Source organism: Lolium perenne, chromosome 7 (genome assembly GCF_019359855.2).
Source record: "Lolium perenne isolate Kyuss_39 chromosome 7, Kyuss_2.0, whole genome shotgun sequence".
Classification (NCBI taxonomy): domain Eukaryota; kingdom Viridiplantae; phylum Streptophyta; class Magnoliopsida; order Poales; family Poaceae; genus Lolium; species Lolium perenne.
In genome coordinates this window covers 281,490,117-281,502,842 of record NC_067250.2, presented here as the reverse complement: position 1 = coordinate 281,502,842, position 12,726 = coordinate 281,490,117, and the positions used below count along the sequence as shown (strand labels likewise).

The following is a 12,726-nucleotide window of genomic DNA, read 5'->3' as shown; positions in this document are numbered from 1 at the left end:
AAGAAAAAATTGAAGTTCTTGCCTCCAAAAATCCTTAGTTCTTGTAGTAGTTTATAGTTCTTGATGTGCTCTGGTCGATTTAGGGTCATTTAGGTTTATGCTCTCTGGTTGCAGTAAGAAAAAATTGAGATGTAGGATGCTACTGAAAATGCCTAATGCAAATGCTACTGAAATGCTACTGAAAATAAAAACTAGACACTAGACAGTATGTTAGTTCTTCATTAAATGAAAATGAAAATGGTTTTGCTAGCTAAATTGGTTTAGTTCATTTAGGTTTTGCTCTCTGGTTTGCTAAAATGGTTTGCTAAAATGGTTCATTTAGCTGAAGAATTGGAATGTTATGTGTTGGAGGGTGATGGTTATGGTGAAATGCTACTGTGAAAAAACCTCATGCTCATGCTCATGCTGCTGTCAAATTATGTTAGCAATAAAAATAAAATGCTTTAATAAAATGCTTTATATACAAAGTGCTGTTGAAAAAAGAAATTGAGTTGGGGTTTTTTATTATAGTGTAAATGAAATGGAAATGCTACTGGTTCATTTAAAATAGTTCTCTGGTTTAGTTCACTATTGCTACTTCACTATTTAAAATGGAAATGGAAATGAAATGAATGCTCATGTTGATGCTCACTGGTTGCAAATAAAGATTTTGAAATGGTTTTGAAATGCTACTGCTCATGCTCATGCTCACTGCCAAAAAAGAATGCTCTCTGGTTTTGCTCTCTGGTTTGCTAAAATGGATTTAATTTGGTGCTATGCATGGTTGATGCTAGTTCTCTGGTTTAGGATTTAGGACCAAGGGTGTATTTCTGTTGTAATTAAGCAGTAATGTTTAGGTAAACAATAAAAGAAAATAAATTTGTTCTCTGGTTCATTTAGCTCATTTAGGTTTTGTTAGTATAAAATGATATCGTCTATTCATGCTCATGTTGCTCTTTTGCAATTTAGGAATCCAGGATGATGAAAGGCATGCTTGATTTATATTTTGCAATTTTCTCTGAACATTTCTTGCACTTACAGTCAAACTGGCCCTTATGCAAATTTTGGGTCTTTTGATGTCCTCATTGACATAGACAGGAATTGCTTGGACAAGATTTGTAAGTAGAGGAATTAGTTAACAAGAAATTTCACAAAATTTGTTATCAACAAGGAGCTCAGGGAGAACTTTTGACTAACTATGAGAGTATGTCCCACAGGGGCAACAACAACATATTATCATTTCTTGCAAAAAAAAGAAAATGAAAATAAAAATGCTTGCAGTACCTAGGTAGCTAGGCAGTAGGGTTTTTTATGCTTGCAGTACCTAGAGAATTTGATATATAAAATTCATTGGTTTGCTTCATGCTAAAGATGGGTTCATTCTTAATACAGAGAACATAGTTAGTATTTCTAATACACCTAGTTACTGTTATGTATTACCTAAACACTAGTTGGCAGTAGCAAATGCTACTACTGGTTTAGCTACTGGTTTACTTAATTTAAGAAGAACAAGTGCTATGTTCATTCTCTGGTTCATTTAAAATTGTGTTTTTGCAAATATATGATGTGCTGTTGCAAATGGACAGTAGCTAGCTAGGTTCATTTAGTTGATTTATAATTGGAGCTTTCTGATAATCCACAAATGAGAAATGACACATGTGAGCTTCTTTGGTTCATTTAAAAGAAAATGAAAATTGGTGCTATGTTCCTTATCTGGTTCATTTAAAACAAAATGAAAATGATAAGGTACCTAGTGTATTTTGTATAAGTGGGTACAAGCTCTGTTTGGCACTTGTTTTAATTATGTAGCCAGAGAGTAGCATGGTGTTGATGTAAAATGGTTATGGTTTTTATTTTAGTGTTTGAATTCTGGTTTGAATCCAGGGCTAGCATGATGAAATTCTGTCACTGACTCACTGGAAATGATGCTACTGTAGTGCTATTGCGATGGTTATTGTGAAATGAAAATGAAATGAATTAGCTTTTTGTACAGACTAGAATACATGGTGAAAAAAGAAAATTAAATGTTTGTTGGAGAAGAACTAGGCACTAGGCAGTATGTTAGTTTTTCATTATGTTTAATTTTCTAAACTCTGCAGTATTTAGATGTTTGGTATGATAGTAGCAACTACAGAAATAAATAAAGAAAAAGGCAGTAGTTGGAAATGTTGAGATGGATATGTTGTCTCTGGTTGTATTTGTTATACTAAATGCTTCTGGTTTGCTTCTGGTTGAGATGGAAATGTTGTCTCTGGTTGCAAATGTTGCTAGCATCTTGGTAGTGTGCTACATATTCCCCTGTAACAAGAATTTCCAACTGCTTATTAGTATTTGTTCGGTAGATCCGTCAAGTGTTCACAAATGAGAAATGACACATGTTGTTGCTATGTTCACTCTCGATGCTGGTTGGAAAAGAAATGAAAATGAAAAATGTATCATATATGTGAATTGCATTTCTGTTACAGGGATTGAGTTGCTATTGAGTGCCGGAATGTCGATTCATTTCCGTTAGGCAATTCTAGCACTCGGCATGACCAATTTTTAGCAAAGGTCATGCCGAATTTTTCCGTGAATTCTAACTCTTTTTCATCTTCTATTAGTGCAAGCCACCATGTCGTCTCAAAAAGAGTTAGAGGAGCACTACAATAGGCACTTCTTTAGGACGGAGGAGGATGCCGAGACCGCTGGTGTTGGCGGCGACGAGGACCATGAGATGGAGGATGCCGCTGGGGGTAGTGCCGACGAGCCGAGCGGCAACGAGGCAAGCGCCGCCGCCGGGGGTAGTACCTACGAGCCTAGCGGCGATGAGGCAACCGGCGCCGCCGGGGTGGCGGCGAGACAAGCGGCGACGATCCTAGCGGCGCCGCCGGAGTAGTGGCACCGGGACAAGTGGAGCCAAGAGGCCGCGGAAGGCAAGGCGCCAAAACACGGTCGGCACCGGCAGAGACACGATCAAAGAGGTGGACCCCGCCGGTGGTTTGCCGGTGGAGCCTAAGGATGTTGCCAAGGGGTACGGCAACCAATCGGCATGTATCCTCCGAGAGGTCGTCAATCTCAACGAGACGGACCTCCGAGCTGAGAGCAAAGCGCCTTTGCGAGCCCAGCTCATTGCGAGGTTGCACGCACGATACAAGTTCCTAGGCGACTACGCCTCCAGTCATCAAACCAACAACATTGTGAACTCACAAGCCCTCCTGAAGTTCACCAAACACCTCAGCAGCTATAAGTACATGGTGCGGAAGCTGATTGCTGAGGGCAAAGGTTTCGAAGAGGTCCACTCCGCCTTTCCGCATGTCACCCAGGCGGACTTTGATGCTTTTGTGGCCAATGAAGAGCTACAAGCATCCAAGAATCGCAAGTTGTGGGGGAAGGAAATGCGGGAGCTTAACATCGGCAACCACAACCTTGGGAGCCGTGGGTACGAGGGAAAGGAGCCCTATTGGGCGAAGGAGGACGAGGCGTATGTAAATGCCGGCATTGAGAACCCCTGGCTCAAGTACAAGGACCAGCTTGAAAGATGAGTCATCAGGTCCCGGTAGCATACGACGAAACTAACAGGGGAACTTGTCACGGACCCGAAGGTCGTAACCGACATAATTTGGTTCACGAACGACCGAGAAGGTCTGGCGTTGGAGAAAAAGCTGGTAAGCAATTTACGGGTTTAATTAGTTCAAGTTTCGTTCATATAATAGTAGCCAGATTTCTATATGGTTCGCGTTTCTTCCGCTGGAAGTAGAATGACATTGACTTTCTCTAGGCTCCCAAGGTGACGATGGCTCCTCGTCGCAGGCGTCGACGGGCTGGGTAGCACGGGACAAGCCTCTCGTACGGGCGCTAAACATCGTTAATGAGCATTCACCGACGAGAAGGCCGCATAGAGGCCGTGTGGCTGGCGCCGGTACAGGCTACAAGCATGGTCACTATGGCTTGTCGTCTGCGGCCGATAAAAATGCGCGTAATGAGAGGAAGCAGCGGGAGGCGGAGGAAATGAGGGAGTCAATCCTAGCCCAAGTCCAAGCTGGTTTGGTACCGCAACTGTACCGCAACTCAAAGCTACACTCGTGCACTGAAGTCAAAGCTGAAGTCGCCGCTGGAGTCCAAGCAGATTTCAACGCTCTACAAGCGTGGTATGAGGGTGGCAAACAAGCCCCCCCCCCCCCAAAATGCCAGGGGGTAGGTGCAACGGCCGCAACGCGAGGGTGCCGCCGTCCGCCGGCAATGACAATGTTATAATGGAGACTCCTCCGGCCGCCGGCAATGTCGCTGGTGCTAGGGATTCACCGTCGATGCCGGGTAGCAGCCCCTCCGTCACTTGCACGCCCGCCGCCGCATGTGCTGGCCCGTCGACATTAGCCGAGCTCAACGCCCTCACGGTAATTAACTAATGTGTGTACATCAAGTTAATATATTAGTTTCGTCATCCTTGCCCTCTCTCTAACGCCATACACATGTTCTCGCAGGCGCTCTCGACGCCATGCACCTTCTTGATGAGAGTAAACGACGAACTCAAAGACGTTGCGAGGGGGTCCATCCTTCGGCCCCTGGATAAGAAGTGGCACACACGAGATATGGCGGATGACGTTTACCGGGTTGAAGTGGATCGGGCGTTACCGGGCTATGAGGATTTGTTTCCTCCTAATCAACCGCATGGTGCCGATGACGATAGCCCGTTGAATCTGGCCTCACTGAAGGGTTGGGTACTGCTATGGCCGAAGACCCTAATTCGGATCAACACCTACTCGGGGTCGACGGCAAGCAAAGACAAGCACCTTGCGGCGCCACATGTCAGCGTCCCTCCACGACAGCCAGCGGCGCCCGTGGTCATCGCCCCACCAGAACGGCCAGCTGCGCCAGAGGTCAGCGCCCCACCACAACAGCCAGCTGCGCCAGAGGCCGAGGAATACGAACGTGACAACTTCCAATGGGATATTCCTACGTCTTCACAAGTTGTCCATGAGGATGCGCCGGGCTTGAAATATGTGTGCTCCAAGAAGCTGTTCGATTCTCAAGAAACGGCTGAGGAGGAAAATCCTGAGGAGGTCGCCACCGCCGCCGTCAAAAATATGTTGAGCCCAAACACACTCCGTGCTACGGCCACTACGGCGATGGAGGGTCCATCAGTACAACCCAAGAAGAGGAACAGGCAAAATAAGAAGGACGCCCAAGACAAGGCGGCGGCGGCCAAATCCAAGGACAAGGTCCCACTCCTTGACAAGTTGCCAAACAATTGGCGACCTCTGCATCACTTGGGTCAACCGATGCTGCCGGAGCATGTCGTGAAGAAACTCACCCCGGATATGAGGAGCTTGCATGAGACTGTCTTGCATGTGGAGAACCTTCTTCTCAAATCAAACGCTCCTGGTTACCCTCTCTTCGTGGCGAAGGTGCCAACTGGCATGAACTTCGTCGAGAAGTACCCCGCGGACTTGTGCTTCATCCGGTTCAACGACATCTTCAGCATCTATCGCATGCAAGCGCTCCACTTTAGTGTGGTTCGCCTAGTTGCTCTTAGCTTGTCTTCCCAGATTGTTAAGGAGGGGACGCCGACCATCGCGATAATGGACCCCTTCTATATACGGGAGAGCATCATCTGCAACCCTGGGGATCGCGCGATTGCCACCCAGCAGGTCGAGGATTTCATGCTGGCGAACATTAAGAAGGGCGCCATTCTCATCCCTTACTTCCCCGAGTAAGTAATCACTCGCTAGTCCCCCATCACCATTCTATCCTATATCTCCATTTGCATTTCCAAAGGTTAATCCGTGTGTTTTCCGCAGAGACATGTTCTGCACCCTCATCGTCGTGCACCCGCAACACTCGCATGCAGTCTATCTCGACTCGGGTAGGGACCGCAAGAAAGACTACTCCCACATCAGGGCCCTTCTCAATGATGCTCTCACCGGCTTCGCCAACAAGGCGAGGCCCCCTCAAAGTAGAGAGGAAATCCCGAGGAGGCTTGGTCTTAACCCACACAACCAACTTCCCCTGCCTCAGGCGATCGCCCGACAATGGGATGGACGCGTGGTACGCCATCCTTCGAGATGCGGGAGTACATAAAGTACGCAGATGACATGTTGCTGCCAGAGAATCTCGAAACAGGTTTGCAAACATGGCGGATGTCCCCGATAGAGAGATTAGAAAGAATCGGGGTCGCATCCAGCAGCTTCATTTGCACGATAATCTGCAGGATGTCAACAATAGGTCTGGCGAGTTCTTCTACGGCTATGGTCTACCACCTAATGACGAGATAGACCTCCGCTTGGAGATGTCGCGTGATGAGAGGCCGTTCAACTCGCTTGAGGGCTGCCGTCCATTCCCCCCTAGGCGTACAACCTGATCCTACGACGGGAACACTTGCTAAAGCTTGAACGATATGTCCTTGAACTTCCGTCTGTAATAATTGCTATATATTCCCATAGAATCGACTAGTTGCTTTTATTTAGTTGTATGAATGTGCATGTGAACATGTGTACGTAGTTTCATTTACTTTGCTATATATTTCAAGATTATGGCGTACATAGCTTAATAATTATTTGCATTTACTCGACCACTACTTGCCTCGTATTTGGAGTTCGCGATGATTAGAATGTTCGGTCAATCGTACACTCGGGGTGGAGCCGGTGAGCCTTGGTGCGACGGCCACAAGTATCAATCTATTGTGCATCCTACCTAGCCTCACTGACTCCATCCCTGGATGTTAATATTTGTTTCGACCGACAAAGTATGAGGCACGCTATTTAATTCGTACTACTTGTCTTCTATTTGAGTTCGCACTTCTTAATTGCATTGGCCGATGATTAAAATGTTCGGTCACTTGTACACTCCGGGGTGGGGCAAGTGAGGCTTGGTGTGATGGCCACAAATATCAATCTATTGTGCATCCTACCTAGCCTCACTGACCCCATCCCTGTATGTTATTATTTATTTCGACCAACAAAGTATGAGGCACATGCTATTTAGTTCATACTACTTGTCTCTTATTTGAGTTGGCACTTGTTCATTGCATTGGTACTAACGTTTTACTTGTCTTGTGAATGGAGATGCCGACGACATATGTCGTGTACAAGGAGGGTTCCCGGAGTCTACGACGATCGGGAGGACTGTCGGAGACAGGTGCACCGTTTCAGCGGCAACAGCTACAAGGGATACCCCACTAGGGTGGAGGCGGAAGGAAGATACGCCCGTTATCTAGCGGGAGAGATGAGGGACATGAGGAGGAACCGGATGAAGACCATGGCCTTCGTGATGATGGTCATCATGACCATGTTGGTCATGTTCTATGTGATTCTAGTTTAGGTTAGGACCTACATTGTGAGGTGTATGACGATACTTGTGACGACTATGTACCAAGACTTCTAACTTTGTGAAACTTCGTCGTTCGGTGTTGCATATGCACATGTGTTGTATGAATCAACACATTCCGAAACGAGACTTGCGTATTTGTGTACTGATACCGAAATGAAACTTGGCTCTCTATGTGCTTCTCATATTGCATGTAATACTGTATAAATATGAACTGCGTTGTAAATATATACTGCTGTCAAATATGTATTGTAATATGCTGGAAAAAAATTTGGAAAAAGAATTTTCGAATTAATTGCCGGCGCACCTAAATGACATACTGCCAGCGCACGTGGCATGCGCCGGTTGCTTGGAAGCACTATCGCCGGCGCACCTGATTGTGCGCCGGTGGAATATATCTTTGCCGGCGAAGCTTGGGTGGTGCGCCGCAGATAGTCGACATATCGCCGGCGCACTACCTGGTGCGCCGGCAGTGTCCATTTATCACCGGCGCGTTCGCACCGGCGGGCTCGTGGTGCGCCGGCAATGGGCGTTTTAGGTGCGCCGGCAATGGGCCTTTTCCTAGTAGTGGAAGTTCATAAATTTTGTTATATATGTTTGCTTTATCTTTTGTTTTTGTAGGAAAATGTTTCGTCACATCTAGGTTTCAGGTCAGGTCATATTTTTTAACAGGTTGACAATCAAGTTTTTCTACATTGTGCATATGTGTACTTTTTCACGGTGTTAGCTATTGCTTTGTGTTATTTGACGAAGTTAAATGCGAATAATACATGGATACAAAATTTCCTTAGTTGCTTCTAAGGGAATAACAAAAATCTTTTTGCACCGTCGCCTCGCCACCCTATACCAAAATCAATCATGGATGTGCCTTTAATCCCATGGGATCCACCGAACAAACAACGCCACGCGGCCTCAACAGTGGTAGGCGCACCACCATAATAGGATGCAGGCCTTATTCTGACATCAGAATGTCACCGCCGCCTTAATATTCTGACGATGACACACGCGCGCGCGCGCGCGCGCGCACACACACACACACACAAAGTAACGGAACCTTCTTGTCGGCGTGAGGCCAAGGTCCGCCACATGTCGAAGGTTTGAAAGACCATCGGAGGCAGGGTGGGCCACCAGCGTCACCGATGCAGAGGACAAAGAACATAAACGCCTCTGGTCGTTTTCCTTGTCTCCTATGCTCTTACCTGTTCGGTGGGTAATCCAATGGTTATGTTCACCATATTCTTGATGTTGTGAATAATCATATAAAATTTTATTCGTCTTCTCTAAACTATTTGAAAACACAACTATACGACTTCGGCACATGTATTCTACGATTTCTCATGCATTCTATACGCAAATTATGCAGAACACAACAAATAACATGCTATGAATGATACTATCTTCAAAGAGAGAGGACAAAACTGAAAAATAGAAGCTGTAACAAACATGGAGATGTGATCTCGACTAGCTTTAGTGAAAATGAAACTACATAAATGAACTTCCTTCATTTTTTTTATGTGTGCGTCTACGCACAATGGTTTCTCAAGTGCCATTTTGTTTTGCAGGAGAGTGGTATGTCAAAAGTTAAGTTGAAAAAGAAGCTAGACACAATAGAAGATATCATAAATGATGCATGCAAAGTTTTGCAGTTGATGAACTTGCCAAGCATAAGTGGTGCAGACCAGAGCCGTGTTGTTACTGCCAACTCACGAGATAGTGTCACTACTTCACGGCCTCTATCAAAGATAATCGGACGAGATGAAGATTGTGATAAGATCATAGCAATGCTTCATGAGAAGGAAGAACATGGTCACCACGATGCCAATAGTGCTCCATGTTATTCTGTTGTTGGCATTCATGGCATTGGTGGTTCGGGGAAATCAACCCTTGCGCAACTTGTTTGTGCCCGTGAGAAAAAAGATGCCCATTTTGAGCTTGTAATGTGGGTTCATGTTTCTCAGGAATTTGGTGTGGATGCCATTTACATGGAGATGTTTGAGGCTGCTACAGGTACTTCATGCCCTCAATTGAAAAATCGTGACACCTTACAAGCTATGTTGGAGGAAAAACTACATGGAAAACGTTTCCTTTTGGTACTAGATGATGTTTGGTACAATATTAGAGATGTGACACAGTCTGAAAGTCTGCAACAGATACTTTCGCCACTGCAGGCTGGAGAGGTGGGAAGCAAGATCCTGGTGACTAGTCGAACTGAAGATGCGTTGTTAGCTCTGGGTGCCACGAAGCAGAGATGTATTCCCATATCAGTCCTAGATGAAAATGTCTTCTGCAATTTGCTCATGCACTATGCACTCCATGGCGTACCTGCTGATCATCATGCTCGTAGAACACTGGGAGACATTGGGAAAGATATTGCAAAAAAGCTGAAGGGGTCACCTCTAGCAGCCAGAATAGTTGGAGGACAACTGCATATAAGGCAAAACGTCGAGTTTTGGAGAAGCGTTCTTGATCGGGACCTTTTGAACGAGACAATGGGGGTACTGTGGTGGAGCTACCATCATCTTCGTGAGCAGGTCAAGCGATGCTTTGCTTTCTGCAGTATTTTTCCTCGAAGACATTTGTTGGAACGTCACGAGTTAGTAAAGCTATGGGTTGCAGAAGGGTTTGCTAGATTGACTAGTGAAGGGGAGGACATGGAAGATGTTTGCCAGGAATACTTTGATGAACTAGTGTCAGCCTCGTTTCTGCAACTTAGAGCAAAGGAATATCCCCATAATAGCGACTACTATTTAGTTCATGATCTGTTGCATGATTTAGCGGAGAAGGCCGCTGGAAGCGACTGTTTCAGAATCGAAAATAGTTTGAAACTGCAAGGAAAATACTCAACAGTGGAAGTTCCTCCAAACGTCCGACACATCTTTGTTCCGATCTATGATGAAGAATTGATTACTAAGAAGATATGCCAATTGGACAACTTACGGACTCTCATGATTGGTAGTGGAAATAGTCTGGAAGATGTTGGGGAGCAAGTCCTGAAGTGTATGTTTAAGAGGCTAAGGAAGTTGCGTGTGCTTACCATAATTGCCAAAGATTTTATAGGTTCTGACGTCTCCTCAGATGTGCTAGTCCCAGCATGTATTGGTCAATTAAGGCACCTGAGATATCTTGCTTTTCGGCCTCGTCATCAGGCTATAGGTCGGAGGACGATTTTACCGGCCAGTTTTGCAAAGCTATGCCACATGCAGATTCTAGATTTTGGATGGAGTGAGAAAGTGGTGTTTTCCTCTTGTGAAGATATTTGTAGCCTCGTTAACTTGCGGCATGTAATCGGCCTCGGAGATGTGGATCTTGCAAACATCGGCAGTCTGATGTCACTCCGAACAATGGCAACCTTTGATGTAAAAAGGGGACAAGGCCATGAGTTAAAGCAACTCGGGAACCTAAACAAGCTTCGCGGAAAGCTGTCGATCAAGGGCCTGGAAAAGGTTGAAAGCAAGGCGGAAGCTCTGGAGGCTAATCTGGCCAGTAAGGAAGGGCTCAGTACACTGCAACTGTCCTGGAGGTGGAGTGGTGAAGCGGATCTAGAAGTTCTGGCAGAGGTACTCGAGGGTCTTTGCCCACCCAAAGATCTTAAATCACTGATTATCCAAGGTTACAATGGCCCGAGGTATCCAAGTTGGATGCGCAATGGTGGCCCAAAGCACGTGAACCATCTCCAGCTCTTCAATTGCAGCCCACAACCTGGTCCTGAACTTGTTGGGTTTTTCGCTCATCTCCGTGAGCTCACGATTGAGTGGTGCAGCTGGGACGCCTTGCCAGATTACATGGAGCACCTGACGTCACTGCAGACGCTGCACATCACGTACTGCCAGAATATTCAGTTACTTCCAGCACTACCGCAGTCTCTTGCGCGCTTAGACCTGACAGGCTGCAGTAAGGTGTCGTTGGGCTCGTGTTGCATGGAGCGCCTGACATCACTGCAGACGCTAATGATTTCTTCTTGCAAGAGTATTCAGTCACTTCCAACACTGCCTCAGTCTATTAAGGACTTCAAACTCGGTACCGACAGTGAGGTGTTGCTGAGTTCGTGCAGAACAGCTGGAGATCCAGATTGGCAAAAGATTAAGCACATTCCGTACGTATCAACAGGTAAATCAAGTATAATATCATTTTGCGTGTTCCCATAACATTATTATTGATTCCCGTATCAAGAGATGGTATGATTGTTTCTCAATCTGTTTTCTAGGCAACAATATGGAAAATGAAAAAACTGCGATGAAAATGGGAGTTGTACAAGACCAGAAGGAAGCGAAGAAGATATTTTATCGTCACCTTTTCCAGTTTTCCTGATTTCAAGTGTGACCATTGAACCTGCCTGAGTGAAGTGCTGGTCCACTCATCAGCTACAAACGGTGCAAAACTTGATGTATGCCAATAGGCTATAGACGATGGTCCTTAATAACTTGAGCACCGAATTCCAGTTTTTTGAAGTACTGTAATAATGCTGTGAAACCATGAACACTGAGCTTGGGTAAGCGTGCGCGCCCTCTTCCACGCCGGGCAGCGAGGGCCCAGGCCGAAGCTCATGTGATGAGGCAGACAACAGCCAGGCGCCGACCACCGCCCTGGCGGCCTGGCGTCGTGTAGTTGCAGAATTGGCGCGTCGTCCGCCCCTTGAATCACATCATGGCTCCTCCAGGACCGGCGCCTCGTCCGCACGTCCATGCCGTCATCCCTCCTTCTGCCTCCCTGGCCCGAGCAGAAATGGCTCAGGAAAGTGCTCGGTGATCTTCGCCGCTTCTTCAAGGAAGCCCAGAGAACAGATAGCCCGCTTCATGATCGCATTCCCGCCCCTCGCCGGCGGCCGCTCTAACCGTGTGTACGCCGCGCAGGTGAGCAGCGAGGCTGCCTCTTCATTCATCGCCTGGGAGGCAAGGATGACGACGAAGTCCTCCGCAGGGCGGGCAACATCGCCCAGGCGTGGCATCCTTGAAGGGCGTCGCGGCGCGTCGCACGCAGCAGCGGGCAGAGCAGGGACAGCAGCTGCAGCGGCAGCGACACTCGCAACAGCAGGCGCAGGAGCAGCGGTCGTCGGGCTTGGCTCTCTGTGAGGACTGAGGTGCTGCTGCGGCGAGAGAGCTCAGAGCTGGCGCGGAAGCAGCGGGCGGCGTGGCGCGTACCGTGGGTGATGGAGAACGTGGCGACTTGGCGTTATCGACGACCACAGACGGGTGGCGCACTCGGCCGTGTCAGTGCACGCGGTGAGCGCGTGCCTGATGACGCGCCGAGCGGCATCACCCTCGTGCGCGAGCTGTGGTGCACGGAGCTGATCGATCTGGTGTTTGCCGTGTGCAGACTGCAGAGGAAGATGCTCCACAACTTTGGTATCTATAGTTTCTCAAAATTCGAAAGCACGGAATGGAGGTTTTTCAGAAGTTCAGAACTAGCAAAAAAAATTCAGAAGTGGTTTTGGGGATAAAGATGAAA

At 46.9% G+C, this 12,726-nt stretch overlaps 1 protein-coding gene across 1 annotated transcript; it reads left to right on the top strand.

Annotated features, from left to right (window-relative positions):
- Positions 1 to 8,930: 8,930 nt before the first annotated feature.
- Positions 8,931 to 11,589, top strand: LOC127315228 (putative disease resistance RPP13-like protein 1). The gene is made up of 2 exons (XM_071824330.1): positions 8,931 to 11,388; positions 11,486 to 11,589. The coding sequence occupies exons 1-2, from the start codon at positions 8,931 to 8,933 to the stop codon at positions 11,587 to 11,589; spliced, it is 2,562 nt and encodes an 853-aa protein (XP_071680431.1).
- The last annotated feature ends 1,137 nt before the right edge of the window (positions 11,590 to 12,726 follow it).

Excerpts from the sequence above, each read along its gene's own strand:
- LOC127315228 (XM_071824330.1), top strand. The coding sequence starts at position 8,931 with ATGAACTTGCCAAGCATAAGTGGTGCAGACCAGAGCCGTGTTGTTACT. Across the intron at positions 11,389-11,485 it reads CATTCCGTACGTATCAACAG|GCAACAATATGGAAAATGAA; the intron begins GTAAATCAAGTA and ends TCTGTTTTCTAG.